This window comes from Corvus kubaryi, unplaced genomic scaffold, assembly GCF_017639235.1.
Source record: "Corvus kubaryi isolate FWS band 111438036 unplaced genomic scaffold, C.kubaryi_AGA036_p1.0 74, whole genome shotgun sequence".
Lineage (NCBI taxonomy): Eukaryota > Metazoa > Chordata > Aves > Passeriformes > Corvidae > Corvus > Corvus kubaryi.
In genome coordinates, this window is record NW_024582061.1 from 12,435,566 (window position 1) to 12,452,412 (window position 16,847).

The following is a 16,847-nucleotide window of genomic DNA, read 5'->3' on the forward strand; positions in this document are numbered from 1 at the left end:
GTTGGTTAAGACCCATTTTTAATGGTATCTGTGTTGGCTGGGAACATGAAAATACTGCACTCTAAATTATGTAAGTTAACAAAACTTCAGTTACAGATTTGACTGTGCAGACAGAGGAGTGCTTTTTGTCAGATTAGCTTCTGTTTGGATGAATGCCTAAAATAAATGCTACTGTTCTTAGTGTGCATGCATGGCTTTTAGTAGTGAAGGGTCTGCAAATACAGATGGCCTCTTGACTGAATTATTATCTAGAATTATGAAGGAGGTTTTACAAAGAAAATGCAAATTTGGATTTCCCGAGTCCTAGTTTTTAACCTTTGAACTATGCTTTTTATTTGACTAGTTCAAGACCAAACATTACAGATTATTCAGAGAATCAGACCAAATTTCTTATTGTAAGACTCTTCCTCACTGAATTAGTTCTTACTATTTAGATAGATAGCCCTAAGCCTAGTTCCCCTTAAAATGAGAAATGAGAATACTTGAGTGTAAGTTGTGTTAAACTCCTGTGGAAGTTTTAGTCATGTAAAAGATGGCTTTGAGTAGTTACACCTTTACCTTTTCTGAACTGTGTAACTTTTTCTTGCCATTGGGTACTGGAACAAGAGCACAGGAAATGAATATCTTTCTGGTTCCCAAGTATTTATTGACTTTGACTTGTGTGGCCCTACCAAAGCAAAGCTTTCTTCACTAGTTTCATCAGTGTTACACATATCTGCAGAGAAGTGTTGATTCTGCTAACCAAGCATTGTAAATGGACACTGAACATCACCATTTTTTTGTGGTTTGCTTTTTTGTATGCTTGTTTGGGGTTTTGGTGTGTTTTCTTTTTTTTAAATTTAAACTTCTTGAATAGCACTTGCTGGACAAATTGTGTAAAGAGATAGAAAAGGACCTGCGCTTATCAGTTCACACACACCTGAAGCTGGATGACAGAAACCCCTTCAGAGTTGGCATGAAGGACCTGGCTCACTTCTTCTTTCTGAACCCAATACGTTTTTTCAATCGATTCATTGACATAAAAGGTGAGGGGAGTTGTACATTTGCTTGATTCTGTTATTTTCATCTCTTATACTTTGGCTTTGTATATCTTTTCACTTCTTTCCACACTTTCCTAACTAAATAGGTAGCATTATTTTAGTTCATCCTTCTGTGTGTTCACAGCTTATGTAACTCATTACTTGGACAAGACCTTCTACAACTTAACGACTGTAGCTCTTCACGACTGGGCCACCTACAGTGAGATGAGAAACTTGGCGACCCAGCGCTATGGTTTAAGTATGACTGAGGCACACCTTCCCAGCCAGACTCTGGAGCAGGTACAGTGCCCACAGGACAGGAATAGAACTTCTTCCATTCCACTGTCATAGGACTGAGTAATTGAAATTAAAGTACCCAAGAGCAGAGAACTCTTTGGAATAAGTGACCTTTAATTTCTGGTTGATTTGTGAGGCAGGATCTTTATCTGCCTTTGGAGATCACACTGATATCAGTTAACATCAGGTTGGGCTTGTATTGTTCATTTTTTTAACATAATGAAATTAATTGAGTATGCAAAGTCAGAGAATGTTTTCTTGAAAATTCAGCTAGCAGTTTGGCAAGCAGTAGATCCAGACAACTGTTAAAAGCATGGAATGACCTTTGAGTGGTGAGTCTTTTCCCCTAGTTTATTGCTAGCTTTTTAGCAGGTTCTGCTTTGTCATCATCAAGAGAAACTATTTCCCAGGCTGGACATGGAGGACTTTTGGACATCTGTGAATTAGATTATAGGAGAGTGACTCAGAGCCTCCTAAAAGCTGCTAAAGATGGTGCCATTCAGAATAAAGTTGTAGTGCCATCAAGTTAATGGTGATGATATTCACTGTTACAGGGTCTATATTTTGAAGACTTTCCTTCAAGAGTTTTAATATCTTGGATATTTTTGGCAGTTTGCTTCATTCCCTCATTTGGGTTAACACATTGGTGAAAGCTCTTAGAAGTACAGCCCCTTTTTTGCTAATGTTCGTGATGGCTGTGTCTTCCTAAGTTGAAAGAGGGTGTAGAACTAAGTACTCCAGCTGGATTTTTGGCACAAAAGTGCTGTAGATCAGCTTCTGTTTCCAGCTTTGGTTTTCTACTGGCCATATTTGGTCAGTACATTGTTACAAAGAATTAAACAATTTCATGACATTGGTTTCATAACATTCATTCTGGTATGAGCTTTACTTCAAAACAAAGACACCCCACACTTCATAACCCCCAGCCTCAAAAGCCTGATAAAATCCCTGGCACAACTGGAAATAGGGTATATAAATTAAATAGCATCATCTCTAGGCCCAATGATAATTAAGAGATTCCTTAGGGAAAAATGTGTAAACAATTGTAAAACTTATATTGTAAATAGCAAACCTCAGTCTTTTAGGTTGGGCTAAACAATATTAAATAAAAGTAGCTAGGTGCTTATTTCTCCATAGACATCTATATGTCTGTAGAAATCTCTAAGGCAAGATTCTATATTTTAGAATCTGAAAACAGACAAATCTCAATTTTTAGGTTTTTTATTGTTTAATTGTGCCTTGTGGAATAGGCTGGAGGATTCCTCTCTTTCAGGGGAAGCTGGAAAGAAAGAGGCAGAAGTGTAAATGTTAAAACATGGGTTGAGCTGTTTTTTTCTCCTCTAAGCATTATCTTACAGACACTGAACAAAAAGTGTTAAGAGGTTCTTCATTTTGCAGAGAAAACCCACTGCTTTCTAAAATACCTTCAAGTAACTGCAGAAACAGTATTTCTGCACCTTAGTGGTTAGATGTGTCAGTAGTTCTTGAAGAAGTTTTACCATAGTCATTCTCAATAAATAATATTGTTTCAGGGTCTGGATGTTTTGGAAATCATGAGAAATATTCATGTTTTTGTATCCCGCTACCTCTACAATCTGAACAATCAGGTAAGGTATTTCCCATACTTTTCCAGGCAGTTGGCTCCAGTTTGAAGGGATTGTGAAATGCAGAGTAGAGTACATGAAAGAAAAGTCCAGGCTGAACATGTGTAGTGAGAGGCTATAAAATAGTATTGCTACTTTAGATAAACATCCTTGGGGATGCTGTGGCTTGGTCTTCTAGATTGTTGTGTAGCATATTTTGGATATGTTATGGCAGTAGGATCACTCCATGTCAATTTTCTAGTGAAACTAGAAGGCAGCAAGGATAATTGGCTGCTCTATAAGGGCATAGTAAGTACATGATTTCTGAGCTTGAAAAATGTGTATCTGAAAATGGGTTATTGGAGAGATGAAGTAGTGGCTGACATGGAGAACATGGACAGAGAGCAAACCTTTGGGGTTTCTCACAATGTGAGAATGAGGGGCTCACTACAAAAATGAGTGGCTTCCTGAAAGAAAAGAAGTACTTTTTTCATAGCTCATAATTCAGTAGTGGAACTCATTGCTGTGGTCTGTGTGGGGTCAAAAGTACAAACAGGTGCCAAAAGAGTTTAGACACCTTAATGTAGGATATAATCTCAATAAATATGGGAGTCTTGAGTGCAACATCTGCCTTGGAATTGTTGAATTACAGCTGTAGAAATCAGAAAAATTTACCAGATAAAGTTCATTGTATCCATGCTTTATTTTCTTGGTTCTTTCCCTAAGTACCAGATATTAGCTGCTCTCAGAAATAAGGGATAGGCTATTTAGATCAGTAATTTATCACAGAACCAGTTTTAGGTAATTAACTTTGTTTTTCCCTCCCTGCCTCCCAGATCTTCATTGAAAGAACAAGTAATAACAAACACTTGAATACCATCAATATCCGACACATTGCTAATTCAATTCGAACTCACGGAACAGGAATCATGAACACAACAGTGAGTATCTTTTTGCACTGTTGTTGGATTACTTGTTTGTGATTATGCACATAGACCTTCTCCTTGCATCTCCTAATAGTTTATTTGGTTATGCAGTTTTAATAATGCAGTAGTAATGTTCTGTGTGAATTAATAAAACAAATCAGTTCTTGGACGTGGCACAAATGGATATCACAATCTGTTGGGAGTGTTATCACTTCCAGTTGTTATATAAAAGTTAATGAAGAGATTTAAAACTACATCAAAGGAGAGTCAGATGTTCTGGTTGGACTGTTCTTGACGTTATGGCCTGATTTGCTGCTTAGTAGACAGGTACTTTTGCTGCAGTTAAAGCAAATCTTGAGAAAATGCAATGTTAATTTTTTAAGTTCTTCTTGTAATTGCTATGCTTAAGAACTATCAGCTTTTCAATTTGCAAAATAAAAGCTACAGACCTCTAATCACTTGTTGGAAAACTGACTTCTTATTGCAACGCTTTTAATGATGTCTGAGGTGTAGGTGGCCATTTTAACAGCCAAAGGCGTTTGCCTCTTTGCAAGGTAAATGCAAAGAGGTGCCTTGTGTCTGCTACAGCCGGACTTTATCATTGGGATTCTCATGTTTGGATACAATGATAAAGGTGTTTTCAGGTCAGTGCTTTCCAGTCTGCTGCTTAACTTCCACGTTGTTGCTGTTTCCTTTTTTCTATTCTTCTAGCTCCATTAAAAAAAAAACCAAAAAAAAACCCAACCAAAAAACAAAAACCAAAACAAACAAAAAACCCAAAAAAAAACCCCCAAGAAAACCAAAAGAAAGGAACTTACTAAAATATTGAACCCACTCTCAAGTCATTATTTTCGAAGTGGGAATTATTAAAAATAAAGTTTTAATGATTTCTTTCACTTTTTGTGGGAGAGTGGGGACTTTTTCAGAAAATGCTGCTACTCAAATTATTTTTTGGTGATGTAGATTTATTCACTTCTGATTGTGAGTGAAGTTATTTTTGCAGACATGAGAAGTATTGAGATATGTACCATAGAAGTGTACTTCTGCCTTTTGAGAAAATGTTTTAGAAAACTTTGAGGAAGTGAAAAAATGGTGCCAGGAGATTATGCAGATACTGAGGAAGTTGGTCATGTCTGCCTGTTTCAACTTGATGCTTGTATTGTTTCAAAAGGACAGTTACAGGATATTCCAAACAAACTAATGGCTGTGTAGGGCAGGTGATCAACTGAAATACTGAACTTGTCCTTTGGTCCCTCTGCCTTTCCTGGAAGAGAGTAGGCCTTCCAGGAGAATGGTTTTTCATTTTTCCTTATTCTTTGAAAACAGGGAAATTAAAGTAAGTTGAGAACTTGCATTAGAAGTTACTTAGGCATCTGGTGAAAACAGGGTGTTAGATGTGTTTGTTACTTTGCTAACTTTCTTGATTTGACTGTTTTCTTTCTTTTTGTCTTCTAGGTAAACTTCACTTACCAATTCTTGAGGAAAAAGTTTTACATTTTTAGCCAGTTCATGTATGATGAACATATCAAATCCAGACTTATCAAAGACATCAGATTCTTCAGGGAAGTCAAGGATCAAAATGATCACAAGGTATAGTAGTTTTTGAAGGCTGTAGAGTAATTTGCTAAAAGAAGTGCTACTTTCATGTGACTGAAGGTGCACCAAACCATAACACTCCTATTATTTAAATGTGTATCCCCTGACAAAGGGACAGCTTCTGTCCTAGCAAAATGCAGTGTTACCAATACCTGTATTCAGGAGGCCTTTGTTTCATTCTGTCTGCTCTGTAAATATGGAGTTGGCTAAAATCATTCTCTCCATGTCTTAAGGATGATTTGATGGAGTTGTAGTCTATTGGAGGTTCTAAACTTCTGGTCCAACTCATGCATAAGAGTTTTCAGTTTTGAACAATAAGCTTACTTGAATTGAATCCAAAATGATGTGATCATTTTGGATTCAAAATACTCATTCCGGTATGTCAGGATTTGGGAGTGAGGGTCTGATTTTGCATGCTAGAAAATTTTCTCAAAAATGGGAGAGACAATGTATTTAGTAAAATAGACTGCTAGCTTCTTTGCATGTCAAGGGCTTATTTGTTTTAGGAATACTTTCTTGTTCACAGTAAAACTATTTCACTTGTCACCTTGCAGAAGTGACTCAGTAAAATGAGCCTTGTGAACTAGTACAGACGAGCAGGTGTATGATTTATAAAAAAATAAAGCTGTAAATGTGGGGTAAAACTAAATTACAAATAGAATTCTATTGATGTGATGAAAAGATTTTTTTCTAAGGGTAGGTAATTATTCTTACAAATTATTCTAAAATTTTTTTCTAGTATCCCTTTGAAAGAGCAGATAAATTCAACCGTGGCATCAGAAAACTTGGAATAACCCCGGATGGCCAGAGCTATCTTGACCAGTTCAGACAACTCATAAGTCAGATTGGTATGAAATGCTATCTAAGATGTTATAAATGTTTTTAAATGGAAGAGTTCTTCATCAGCTAGTAACTGACCTTTTAGCTCAGGCTAAAGGTAGATTTAATTCCAGTCAGATGGAAAGTAGTTCACTTGTAGCCCATGCTACATAAATGCTCTCATCTAATTGCACAGAAATGGCCATTGCATGTCCTAATCTCCAACAGAGTTACAGATTGCATAGATTCCTGTTCCCTTTCAGTTCTTTGTTATGCAACTGACTTTTATCCATGTTGAGTGTGTTTCCTAGTAAAAACCAATTACTGTTAAGTTCATGTATTTCAAAAAATGGCCATTCATCCTGCTGAAGTATCCTTGAGTAATGCATGATGTGACAATGCTATTTTCAGCCAGTGATGCTGTAGATGTGCAGGACTGATCTGAACTTGCAAGTGTTTAATGTGCCCAGTGAAAAGAGTTTGTACAAAAGTGAACAAACCCTTGCTTGATGATGTATTTTTGTTTTATTTCTCTGCATAGACTTTTGATAGCAGGGCTCAATTTAACTTTTATAACTTGGCTTTCAGAGCCAAGTTCTTTGCCAGAACTACGTGGCAACTTTAATTTACGTTTTCATAGCTCCTATAGGCTGTGAGAGTGTGTGTGTATTTAAGTAATTATAAACTGCTTCCTTGTTTTTTCTTGTTTTTAAAGGCAATGCTATGGGCTATGTACGAATGATAAGATCTGGTGGACTTCACTGCTGTAGTAGTGCAATTAGGTATTTCCACAAATATTTCATTTTCCTCTTTGCTCCTTCTCTTCCCCTTGCTCTCTATTCTTGCTGATATTCCCTATGCCCTTACCTATCCCCCATACATTTTGAAAAGTTCCCTTTATATGCCTTCATTTAAGTGGAATTATTGAAGACAGTGCTGGGATTCAGCACTGTACAATCATGCACATAAATCACTAAAAACCCACAAATTCTATGGGAAAACATGGCAAAAGAGTTAATAGAATGCACATGTATGGCATTAGTCCTTAATCCAGCAATTTGTGATGTTAAATAATTTCAAGGGTGCATTAAAGAAAAGTAATACAAACCTTGAGGAACTTGGAAAACACATTCCTTTCATACTTTTTTCTGTATAGGTTTTGTCTGTGTTTATGAACAGTCATGAAAACATAGTAACTTTTACATAATAAGAAATAGTTCGTTTTCTTGCAAGTAATAGTAAACTTAGAGTTACCAAGAGTATCAAGTGCTGGAGAGAGGAGATGGTAGTCCAGTAAAAACAGAAGTACAAATAGTGATGTGTGTTTAGAAGTGAGGTTAATAATGCCTGGATGAGAATGGTGTGACAGATACGACATAATTTGAAGTAAGTAGTTCAAGCCCCGAAGATGAAATTAAGTGAATTATAAATTGGGGTAGATACTTCAGTGAACACAGACAGTTGAGCATAATCCTAACAAACAGTGAGTTTTCAGGTTTGTTCCTGATCTGGAAGATATTGTTAACTTTGAAGAGCTGGTGAAAGAAGAAGGACTCTCAGAAGAAACACAAAAAGCAGCAAGGTACACTAACATCATGCTTTTGAGGTCTGGGGCAGGGGTGGGATGAGAGAATTGTCATTTTATATTTATAAATGCAGCTATTGGTTAATTGTGTGTGTGTATATTAAAAGTTCAGCTGCTTTTATGCAAAAATATTTGCTTTAAGCAAAGCAAATAGAAGCAGTTGTTTAGAAAATGTGAAGTAGCATTGATAGTAATAGACACTTAGAACCTGGTTTCTTGAAGAAATCCTTGCTTAAAAGCTAACAAGCTTTCCTCACCATGTGCCTGAGCTCTACTTCTAAAATGTTCAGGGTCTTAGATAAAAAAGATGCAAGTATTTTATTCATAGACCTTTTCTGAGAAAATTAAATAAAGACACATGATTCAAATGGGCTGTAGAGGTAGGGTACCCTTCCAAATCCTGGATTCTGGATGTAGGCAAAGGGTGAAGAGAAGGTTGTTATCCTCCGAGGTGGATAAGCAGAGGGACTTTTAGCAGAACTGAGTAACCCATTGCTCATCCCTTGCAGGCAGCTGGACTCTGTGCTCAGTGACCTCACGCGGAACTTTGCAGAGGGAACAGAGTACTTCAAAATGCTGGTGGATGTCTTTGCTCCCGAGTTCCGCAGTCCGAAGAACATGCACTTGCGGAACTTCTACATCATTGTTCCCCCCCTGGTGAGTGTGTGCGTTGCACCAGGGCTCACTTAAAAAAAGGGCTTGTCAGATCAGGGTTGTGTTTAAATATTTTGTTATTAGACTGTAGTAGCATGTGTGGCTATGCCTTGGGAAATTTGTGAGTCTCTTTGTGATTCCAAGACAGCCTTTCATTCTTTCAGACCCTCAATTTTGTAGAGCATTCGATCAGTTGCAAGGAGAAATTGAATAAGAAGAACAAAAGTGGAGCAGCTTTCACTGATGATGGGTTTGCCATGGGTAAGTTTCAGCACCCTCACTAGCCTTTGGGTAAGCCAACATAATGGGTATTTGCAAGAAAAGTTCTGTTTATAATTTGTCTGTTCCCATAATTAAAAATTCCATAATTTAATTGGGTTTGTCTTTGCTTCAGCAAAATGGATTTGAGGGTTATGGTTGTGTTCAGAATTTCCTAAACATGGAATAGCTGTGTATGGGAGCAGACAGTTTTAACATATATTGGTGCTTCCTAGTTTCTTTCAAAACTTGTGGTTCTCATCCAGATGAGAAGGAATGCAAGTATTTGGAGAAGTTGTGAGGTTTTTAAAAAATTTAAGCTTGTTCTTTATTGTGATTTTTCCTGATAGATAATTCTAAGTTAATAACAGTTTAAATTATATTTGCATGAAATTATCAGCTTAGGCTCATCCATTAAAGACATTCACAAAATGTTTTGCAAATTGCATGTTGACTTTAGTACATGGTTTGTCAATGACTAGGTGTGGCTTACATTCTGAAGCTTTTGGATCAGTACCAGGAGTTTGATTCTCTGCACTGGTTCCAGTCTGTTAGAGAGAAGTATGTGAAGGAAATAAGAGCAGTAGCTAAGCAACAGAACGTGCAGTCCTCTAATCAAGATGAAAAACTACTACAGACTATGAACCTTACCCACAAGCGGCTGGAAGTTTGTTTACAGGTACAGCACGGGCCTGGTTACCTGTTCTGGTAACAATTTCTGTTCTGTTTTGGGTTCAGTGCTTACCCATCACAAATCATGTAACTGTGTTCTGATGGAGCTCATTGAGAGCAAAATCCAGAGCATTGTCTACAGCAAAAATGCAAAAAGAGCATAAATACTTGAGGTGTATGATGTGAAGGGAATGCCATCGGTTTTTGTGCTATTTGAAGACCTGGTTGATTGGAATTCTTTGTCCCATGGAGTTTGAAATGTAATGCAACTAAACCAGAAATGCTTTAACAGGAGAGAATGGTTAAACTTCTAACGACAAAGATTTCACATAACGCTGTGAACCCTCAGAGTTGCCTGAGTGTTAATTCTGAGCTGCTGAATAGAATGATGCATTAGCTGTCAAATAGAGGAAAGGTGTATTTGAATTTTGAAGCACAGAAGCTCAGGTTTTGTCTGTGGTGTGCTGCTTTCTCACTCGTGATTGGAGAAGCCTATGGGACAAATCTGTCATTGGTTAGTTTTACAGCCCATGATTACATTCTGTAATGTCTTGTTGAAATAGATAAGGCCCTGTATGCCCTCATGGTATCCAGGAGTGTGCACTGTGTTTGGTCCTCTGTGTTTAAAAAACCACATCACTGAACCTTGTTCAGACACTGATCAAGCCTGTAGCCATTTAAATTATTGGCTTGCATGGTTTTCCATGGGCAAGTTGCTCTAAGTTCTCACTGCTGCTACAAATCTCATTTTCAGCCTCAGCAGATCAGTGATGGATTGCAGTGATGCTGCTTTGCTTAAAGTTGCCCTTTAGTGTAAAGGCTGACATTTGCTTTGTAAAATGCATGTGAATAAGGTATGAATGGAGAAGGATTTTCAAGAGCATTTAAGTGATTTAGATACTGAAATCTAGGTGCCTAAGATGCTCCTGAAAAATCCCATTTATATCGGTCTGCAAATTCATTCTTGTGATACTCTGATGCTCCTCTTCTTTCTCTTTTCCCTTAGGAATTTGAACTCCTTTATTTCTCACTAAGTAGTGCAAGAATTTTTTTCAGAGCAGATAAAACTGCAGCAGAAGAAAGCCAGGAAAAGAAAGAAAAAGAAGGTGAGTGAATGCTGTATGTAGAACATTTTGGCTAGGGAGATTGTGTGCCCTAATAGGGAAGGTCCTTTTTGTTTATTCATAGCTGCTTTCTTGCTCATGGGTCGATCAGCATCACACTTACCTCGTCAATTACCAGTGTTGACAATGACAACCTTAGCTGGTGTTAAATAAAGTGGTTTTCACCCATTGTACCAGCTGGTTTTCAACTTTCATAGGCAGATGATGCAGTTATTATATATATTCAGATGTTTATGATGTACTTGGTCTCCTATTGAATTCTGTATTCAAAGAGTAAGATCTTAATTCGTGGTGTGGTCTCTTGACTAGGTAATGTGGGTCTTTTGCATTTCTATTCCTGCTTGTCTATTCTCCCTCATGAATTCTGAAAGATTCTCTTGGGAAAATCCTTTCCAAAGAAATGAGAGTACTTCTAAGGATCAAGATCTAGAAATGCAGTTCAGACACAAGTAGAAACTTAGGGAGCAGCATATTAAAAATTGAATTGGTGAATAATTCTCCACTGTGGTTCTGACAAAGGCACAGGTGACCTGTGAGATTACAGTCACAGGAGAAAAAGATTCAGGTTTTTTCTACATGAGAAAAACAGTTTGTAAAGAAAAAAAAATCTCTTGGCATGAATTTACATTTGATCATATTCAGTGAAGTTGCTCAAATAAATACTCAGCTCAAGAAAAAACCCACCAAACACAAATCCAAACAACTCCAAGCATTGTGGTAAGAATAGATGTGCTGTTCTGGAGTCTGTAGGAGACCATTCTGAAGAACATCAGTTAATTATATTTTAGATTAAATATTCTTTGTTATGACACCTGTTCAGTTCCCCAGGCATGTGTTGTGCAGTGAGTAAAGCTGGAGGTGCATACCAGGGTGGAAAGTTCTGAACATGGTAGTATCTATGTCTTCTACCATGATATTTGGACTCTGAGAAATGTGTGAGCATTGTATATGTAATTTTTAGACAAGTACTGCTGATTGAAGAACCTTTCACCCCAAATATGAATTTCTTCATAGGGTCAGGACTTCTTGTGCTGCAAGGTCTGGTTGCATATGGTGACCATGAAATTCTGCATCAGATGTTGCTATGACATCAGCATCATATATATATGCTAAGATTTGAGGGGTTCTGTTTCGAATAGAGTGTTAAACATGATCCATGTCTTTATTTTTTATTTTTGTAGAAGAATCTGGTAAAGCAAGCAACGGAGATCTTTCTAACTCTACGCCTGCAGAGCCTGTTGTGAAATGACATGGCTGGTATGGGTGATGATTACTTACTCAAATAACTCATGTCCTTGTCTTCATCAGTAACACTTTGTAGGGGTAAAAGCTCTAGATTTGATTTACTTGCTCTATTAAATCCAAGAGGAAATGTACAGTAGTATACTAGCATCCAGTGAGGCTAGGTCTGTGTTTGTCTATATTTCCTGTAGAAACTCCTATTTTTCAGGAGTTTGTATTATTTACAGCACTTTCTTTAGATTGAAAATAATTTAAGAAAATGTTGACCTTGGAGGTAGTTATTTTAAAGTACAGATGTGCAGATAAAAAAAATCCTTAATTATTTCTAGATGCATTCTCGCATCTCTATCATAGCATTTAAAAACCCCAAACTCCATAGGCTGTTGGTCCAAGATTTGAACTGGCATCTCTTCAACCAGAGAAAAAAAATTGAATCCAGATATTGGATGTATCTGTTGTTCAAAAAATTATTCAGACGTGTCATTGTGCAGTCCTGTTGCATTTAATGCAGTCACAGGTTACACTGTGGGTGTAACAGTGTATGTTGTGAATTTATGTTAAATCCATTACACAAAATGGAAATGCTTATTACTGTTTCATTCCAAACTACCTTGTTCTTACTATAGATAGTATTTGTACTGTGGGAACTTAGGATCCTGTCAGGCATTTATTTTCCCCTGTTTTTGCCCCCTTATCAAAGAATGGGAAAACAAGGAAAGTTAACATAACAAATTACTTCTCATTTCATACCGAAGGTCTGATTTGCATCCACAGAAGTAAGGAAATCCAGAGCCAAGACAGAACCACAATCAGCTCTTCCTTTTATGACCAGACACTGTTATGGGTGTCTGTAACTATTAAGTGATCTTACAGTTCATGAATATGTTGTGCCTAATTGCAAGTTTCAGCCTCAATTCTGTATTTCCTAGCCTTTGTAGGTCTACTGTACCATGTGTTGTTCATACAGTCTTACATGCCTGATTATTAACAGTAATTGCACTGCAGGCTCAGAAGCTGCTGAACACTGTGAGAACTCTATATAACATCTGTCCATGCCTGCAAGTAGAGGTTCTAGATTGTGCAAGTGTTACTTGGATTCCTAACTTAAGTAGCTAGAATTAGCTTAAAAGAAAACACCATTTTTATTAAAATACACAGGTGTGTTTTAATCTCCCAGAACATAACACCCTTCTAGGTCTTACCAACCAGAATAAACTACTCCAGTCAGTGCAGCTGAGAGAACTACCCTTGGGGGTTTTTTTGGCACTCCTGTTTTTTTAGACCAAACTTGCTTTAATACTTGTTTTAATGGTTCAAATTGTTCCATCCACTCTTGGGTGACTGGTTAAAACGATTCCTGATGTACTTCTGATTCGTCCTTTCCTGCCAGTCACTTCAACATTCAGACAGCAAGGATGAATGTTTTGTCGCAACTGGAAAGACCAGACTGATACAAACGTTCCATTTGTTGGTTCTGAGAACACGACACACAAGCTTCATGGACTGTTAAAATCAGCTGGGCTCATTAAAGTTTTTATTTTTAATTCATTATAACTGCCCTAAAGGATGCTGCATTACTTGATTTATATTTTTGCTTTTTTACTTTGATACAGGGTTTTTTTTTTAATTTGTGTACACTTTTTTTGACCAAACTGTGCCCGCACTGAACGCTCAGTAGCACTGCCGAGATCAGCATTCTTGCTGCTGCTTCCCATCCTGCTGCAGTTGCTGTGCACATCCTTCCACATTCCCATCTCAGCTGAAGTCATGTAAGTTCATGGAGTGGAATGGCCAAGCGCTGCATTTCCTTCTTCCACAGCAACAGCAGAATCACACATAGATGGTGTTCCTTTCCCCCAGGATGGCCTTGCTAGGGCACTGTGTGCAGTCAAGACACAGCCCACACTCTAATCTGCATTTGTATTTTCCCTCCTCCATTTTTTTTTCTTTTGGAAAAACACTATCTTGCTAAGGTAAGACTTTGCAGCTGAACATAATGTGAACTAAGCACTGTCTTCATGTATGGTGGTTAACAAATTCACGTGGTTCTGGTGATGGAAATTCTAGAGGAAAGACATAGACTATTTTTATAGACGCCTGTTTAATCTGGGAGGACTGAATGTATACTCTATGCGGCAAAAATATATACAAACACAAATATGTACAGTGATAATAGAGCTATTCTTGCTAATACAGGACTGTAGTTTGTATTTCCTTCTTTCTCTTTGTCATGTAGCAGCATAGACATGCAGAAAGATTTTTCTCATCTGAAATCCAAGGTGGGTCCTAGGTTTGGATGTCACATGTGACACTGAGTTGCATTAAATTCTTTTGTCTCCCCACAAGGATATGGAAGGGGTGCAAAATTCATGCTGTGGTGCTACTATTCTTTCTATTGCTTTTGGCCTCCTGTTGCAATTACAGGAACCAAATGAACCCTAACTGGTTGTCTGGAGATGAGACAATGGAGCTAAAACAAAAAATCCCCTAAACTAAACCAAACATGCTCACTCAGAATTCCCAGGGGTGCCAGAAGGGAGGGTGATGAATTTGCTGCAGGGACATAAAACATGTCGAGCGGTTTTTTCCTTCAGGACAGGGTCAGAACAGGCTCAAGGCCAGGCTCTCACCCCCGGCAGGCAGCTGCCACCACTGCCCTCAGGTGTCCAGCCTTGTGCCAAGGCTGCTGGAAGTGGCAGCAGCTGCTCTGCCAGGGGTCGTGCACACTCCTGTCACAGTGCCCGGTATGCCACAAGCCCGGGGCTGCAGTGCCCTGCCCCTCGCAGGGCAGTGGAAGCAGAGCATGGACACCCTGTCAGCCCTGACACCAAGAGTCGGCGTGGCCCCAGCAACACCACGGTGCTGAAGGGCACATTCTGCAGGTCTGGAACCAGAAGGAAATTTGAGTTGCATCAGACGTCCATCAACAGCTGTTTTCAGCTTCTCAGGTACAAAGGACCAAATGTACTACTTAATGTTTCCTAACTCATTGTACAAAAGGGTATTTTGTTACTCCAGTCTCTTTGGTTTGTGAGTAGAGAACATTATGTACATAAAACTGTGTTAATAAATGCAATTTTGAGAACCTCATTCTTAGTGTTTTCAGTAACACCAGTTCAGCGGGTGTTAATTTTTTTAATAAGACAGCTTCAGCTTTTATTTATGAAGAAGGTTTTGTGTCAGTTACTAACAGTTTCTTCCATGGTACTTTTAAACATTCGGTAACCAGTTAAATTAAATTTATTCCACATCAAACACTTCCAATCCAGGATCCTTCAGATACTCTTGTACAGATTCTGCTTATGGAAAATCTAGTTTCCTAGTGACTGAGAAGAGTTAATTTAAGTTTGAGGAATTTCAGCCATTTTTTCTAGATATCTTATCTTGATTAATATAAACTATGCTACAGCTTACACCCCTCCCCCCTAGTAACAGGTATTTATTTTGTCTACTTTGTTCTTGCAGAGTAATGTTGCTCATGTTTTCAGGAGGGGAAAAAAATACAAACTTATTAGCCAAATCTCTCTAGTGTCTAATCTTAGGAAGGTACTACGAAACTTGTCAATACATTGTAGACTTGTAATCTAACATTTTATTGCTCAGTTTTTTAAAACCAAAGGTTGCTGGTAGACTCAGCTGTTGCATGTCACCACAATGTTAAAAATACAAAGAATTCTTACTACAAAAGTACTTATTTGTCCTACTATTACCATCTCTGGCAAGAAACCTAGCCATAGAAAAACTGCACACAACTAACATGCCACATTCGTTGCCTCCTTCTGAGGTTTGCATGTCAGTGGTATTTAGAATAATAAATCAAGGAGATACATTATGTCCATTATTTAATTAAAGAGCGTGAGAGTGCGGTCCCCTGGAAGGTAAGAGTAGGCACTTAGATTTGTTTTGTAAGCTTATTCTATATGCAATATAAAAATAGATTATATTAATAGGAAAAATTTAGTGTTTAACAAATTTTGTAAATAGGCTAACACAAAAGGTAAATCTTGTTACACTTAAACTAGACTAAAAATAACTTCATCTGAAATAAAGTAGATAGTGCATTTTTAACCTTCATTCAGATGCACATAATCATGCAAACTATAAAAATTGACTATGGTAGGAAATTTGAGGCCTGATACTTGTCAGAGGAGCAGGCAGCTCACAGGAATTTCAGTGGAATGAGAGGCTGCTGGCCCTGTAAATGTAAGGAATGCCGTTAACCCTCGGTGGCCGACAGCTGCGCTCTGCTGCCCACCAGCAGCGTGGGGCTCCTGCCGAAACATGGGATTGTCAGCTCCCCAGACACAGCTCCATCCTACACATTCACAAATGCAAAATGCCTCGAGGGCCCAGTCCTGCTGTGCTGCCACTGTAAAGCCAGAGGGACGCCCTGCAAAGTCGCCAGTGCTCTCCAGCAGGAAAGGGCAGCTGGCCTCAGGTGTGCGCAGGTGACTGAAGAGATTCTTGCAAAACGACTCCCTGCTTTTGCAGCTCCCGCACAGGCTGCAGGAAGTGACAGGAGCTGCTTATGCTTCTGACTCCTCCCCTCCTTCATGCATGGTTCCATCCTCTTCTGACACATCATTCAGGAGCATAAACTTCCCATCATTTGTGAATGGCACAGACTTCATTAGCTGAGCTAATGCTTCTGGATCCTGAAGAAAAAGAGAGGTCAGCAAGCTGCAGCAGCCATTGAGGAACACAGACTTCCCAGTACTTCTTGCTAAGGTTTTGCAACTTTGGGGTTTTTTTGGTTTTTTGAAAACAACCTTTAGAATAAAGATTTGAAACATAAACAATACTTTTTGGTTAACTAAAGACCCGTTGGGTATATAAGAAAAAAAAGTAATTAATTTTGAGCCTTTATTTTGCTGTTCTTTAGTTACTGAAAAACAAGGAGAAAAGTAACAAAAGTCTATTTATTTATTTTACCCATGCTTATTGGTTGTGACTAAAGCTCATTCCCCATCTTGTTCTTAAGTCTTAGCAGCAAAACTATACAGCAAATACTAATGTCACATCTATATAGATAAAATGTATCTAACAAGGGACAGGGGAACTCTGTCATTCAT

At 38.2% G+C, this 16,847-nt stretch overlaps 2 protein-coding genes across 6 annotated transcripts in view; one reads left to right on the plus strand and one right to left on the minus strand.

Moving 5' to 3' along the window:
• Positions 1-16,847, plus strand: part of WASHC4 (WASH complex subunit 4) — a 55,540-nt gene that overhangs the window by 24,486 nt on the left and 14,207 nt on the right. Inside the window, exons 21-34 of one of the 4 annotated variants that reach the window (XM_042051202.1) lie at positions 857-1,025; positions 1,165-1,319; positions 2,849-2,923; positions 3,736-3,840; positions 5,281-5,415; positions 6,161-6,269; positions 6,956-7,022; positions 7,736-7,822; positions 8,335-8,482; positions 8,644-8,740; positions 9,220-9,416; positions 10,416-10,515; positions 11,715-11,790; positions 12,531-14,865. In XM_042051202.1, coding sequence (XP_041907136.1) covers positions 857-1,025; positions 1,165-1,319; positions 2,849-2,923; positions 3,736-3,840; positions 5,281-5,415; positions 6,161-6,269; positions 6,956-7,022; positions 7,736-7,822; positions 8,335-8,482; positions 8,644-8,740; positions 9,220-9,416; positions 10,416-10,515; positions 11,715-11,782 — 1,512 coding nt within the window. In that variant the 3' untranslated portion in view covers positions 11,783-11,790; positions 12,531-14,865. Of the gene's footprint in view, positions 1-856; positions 1,026-1,164; positions 1,320-2,848; positions 2,924-3,735; positions 3,841-5,280; positions 5,416-6,160; positions 6,270-6,955; positions 7,023-7,735; positions 7,823-8,334; positions 8,483-8,643; positions 8,741-9,219; positions 9,417-10,415; positions 10,516-11,714; positions 14,866-16,847 lie in introns of those variants that run through there. The other 3 variants (XM_042051203.1, XM_042051204.1, XM_042051201.1) reach the window with 3 other exon arrangements.
• Positions 14,902-16,847, minus strand: part of APPL2 (adaptor protein, phosphotyrosine interacting with PH domain and leucine zipper 2) — a 33,675-nt gene continuing 31,729 nt past the window's right edge. For both annotated transcript variants that reach the window (XM_042051206.1, XM_042051207.1), the window contains exon 21: positions 14,902-16,430. In XM_042051206.1, coding sequence (XP_041907140.1) covers positions 16,302-16,430 — 129 coding nt within the window. In that variant the 3' untranslated portion in view covers positions 14,902-16,301. The remainder of the gene's footprint in view (positions 16,431-16,847) is intronic.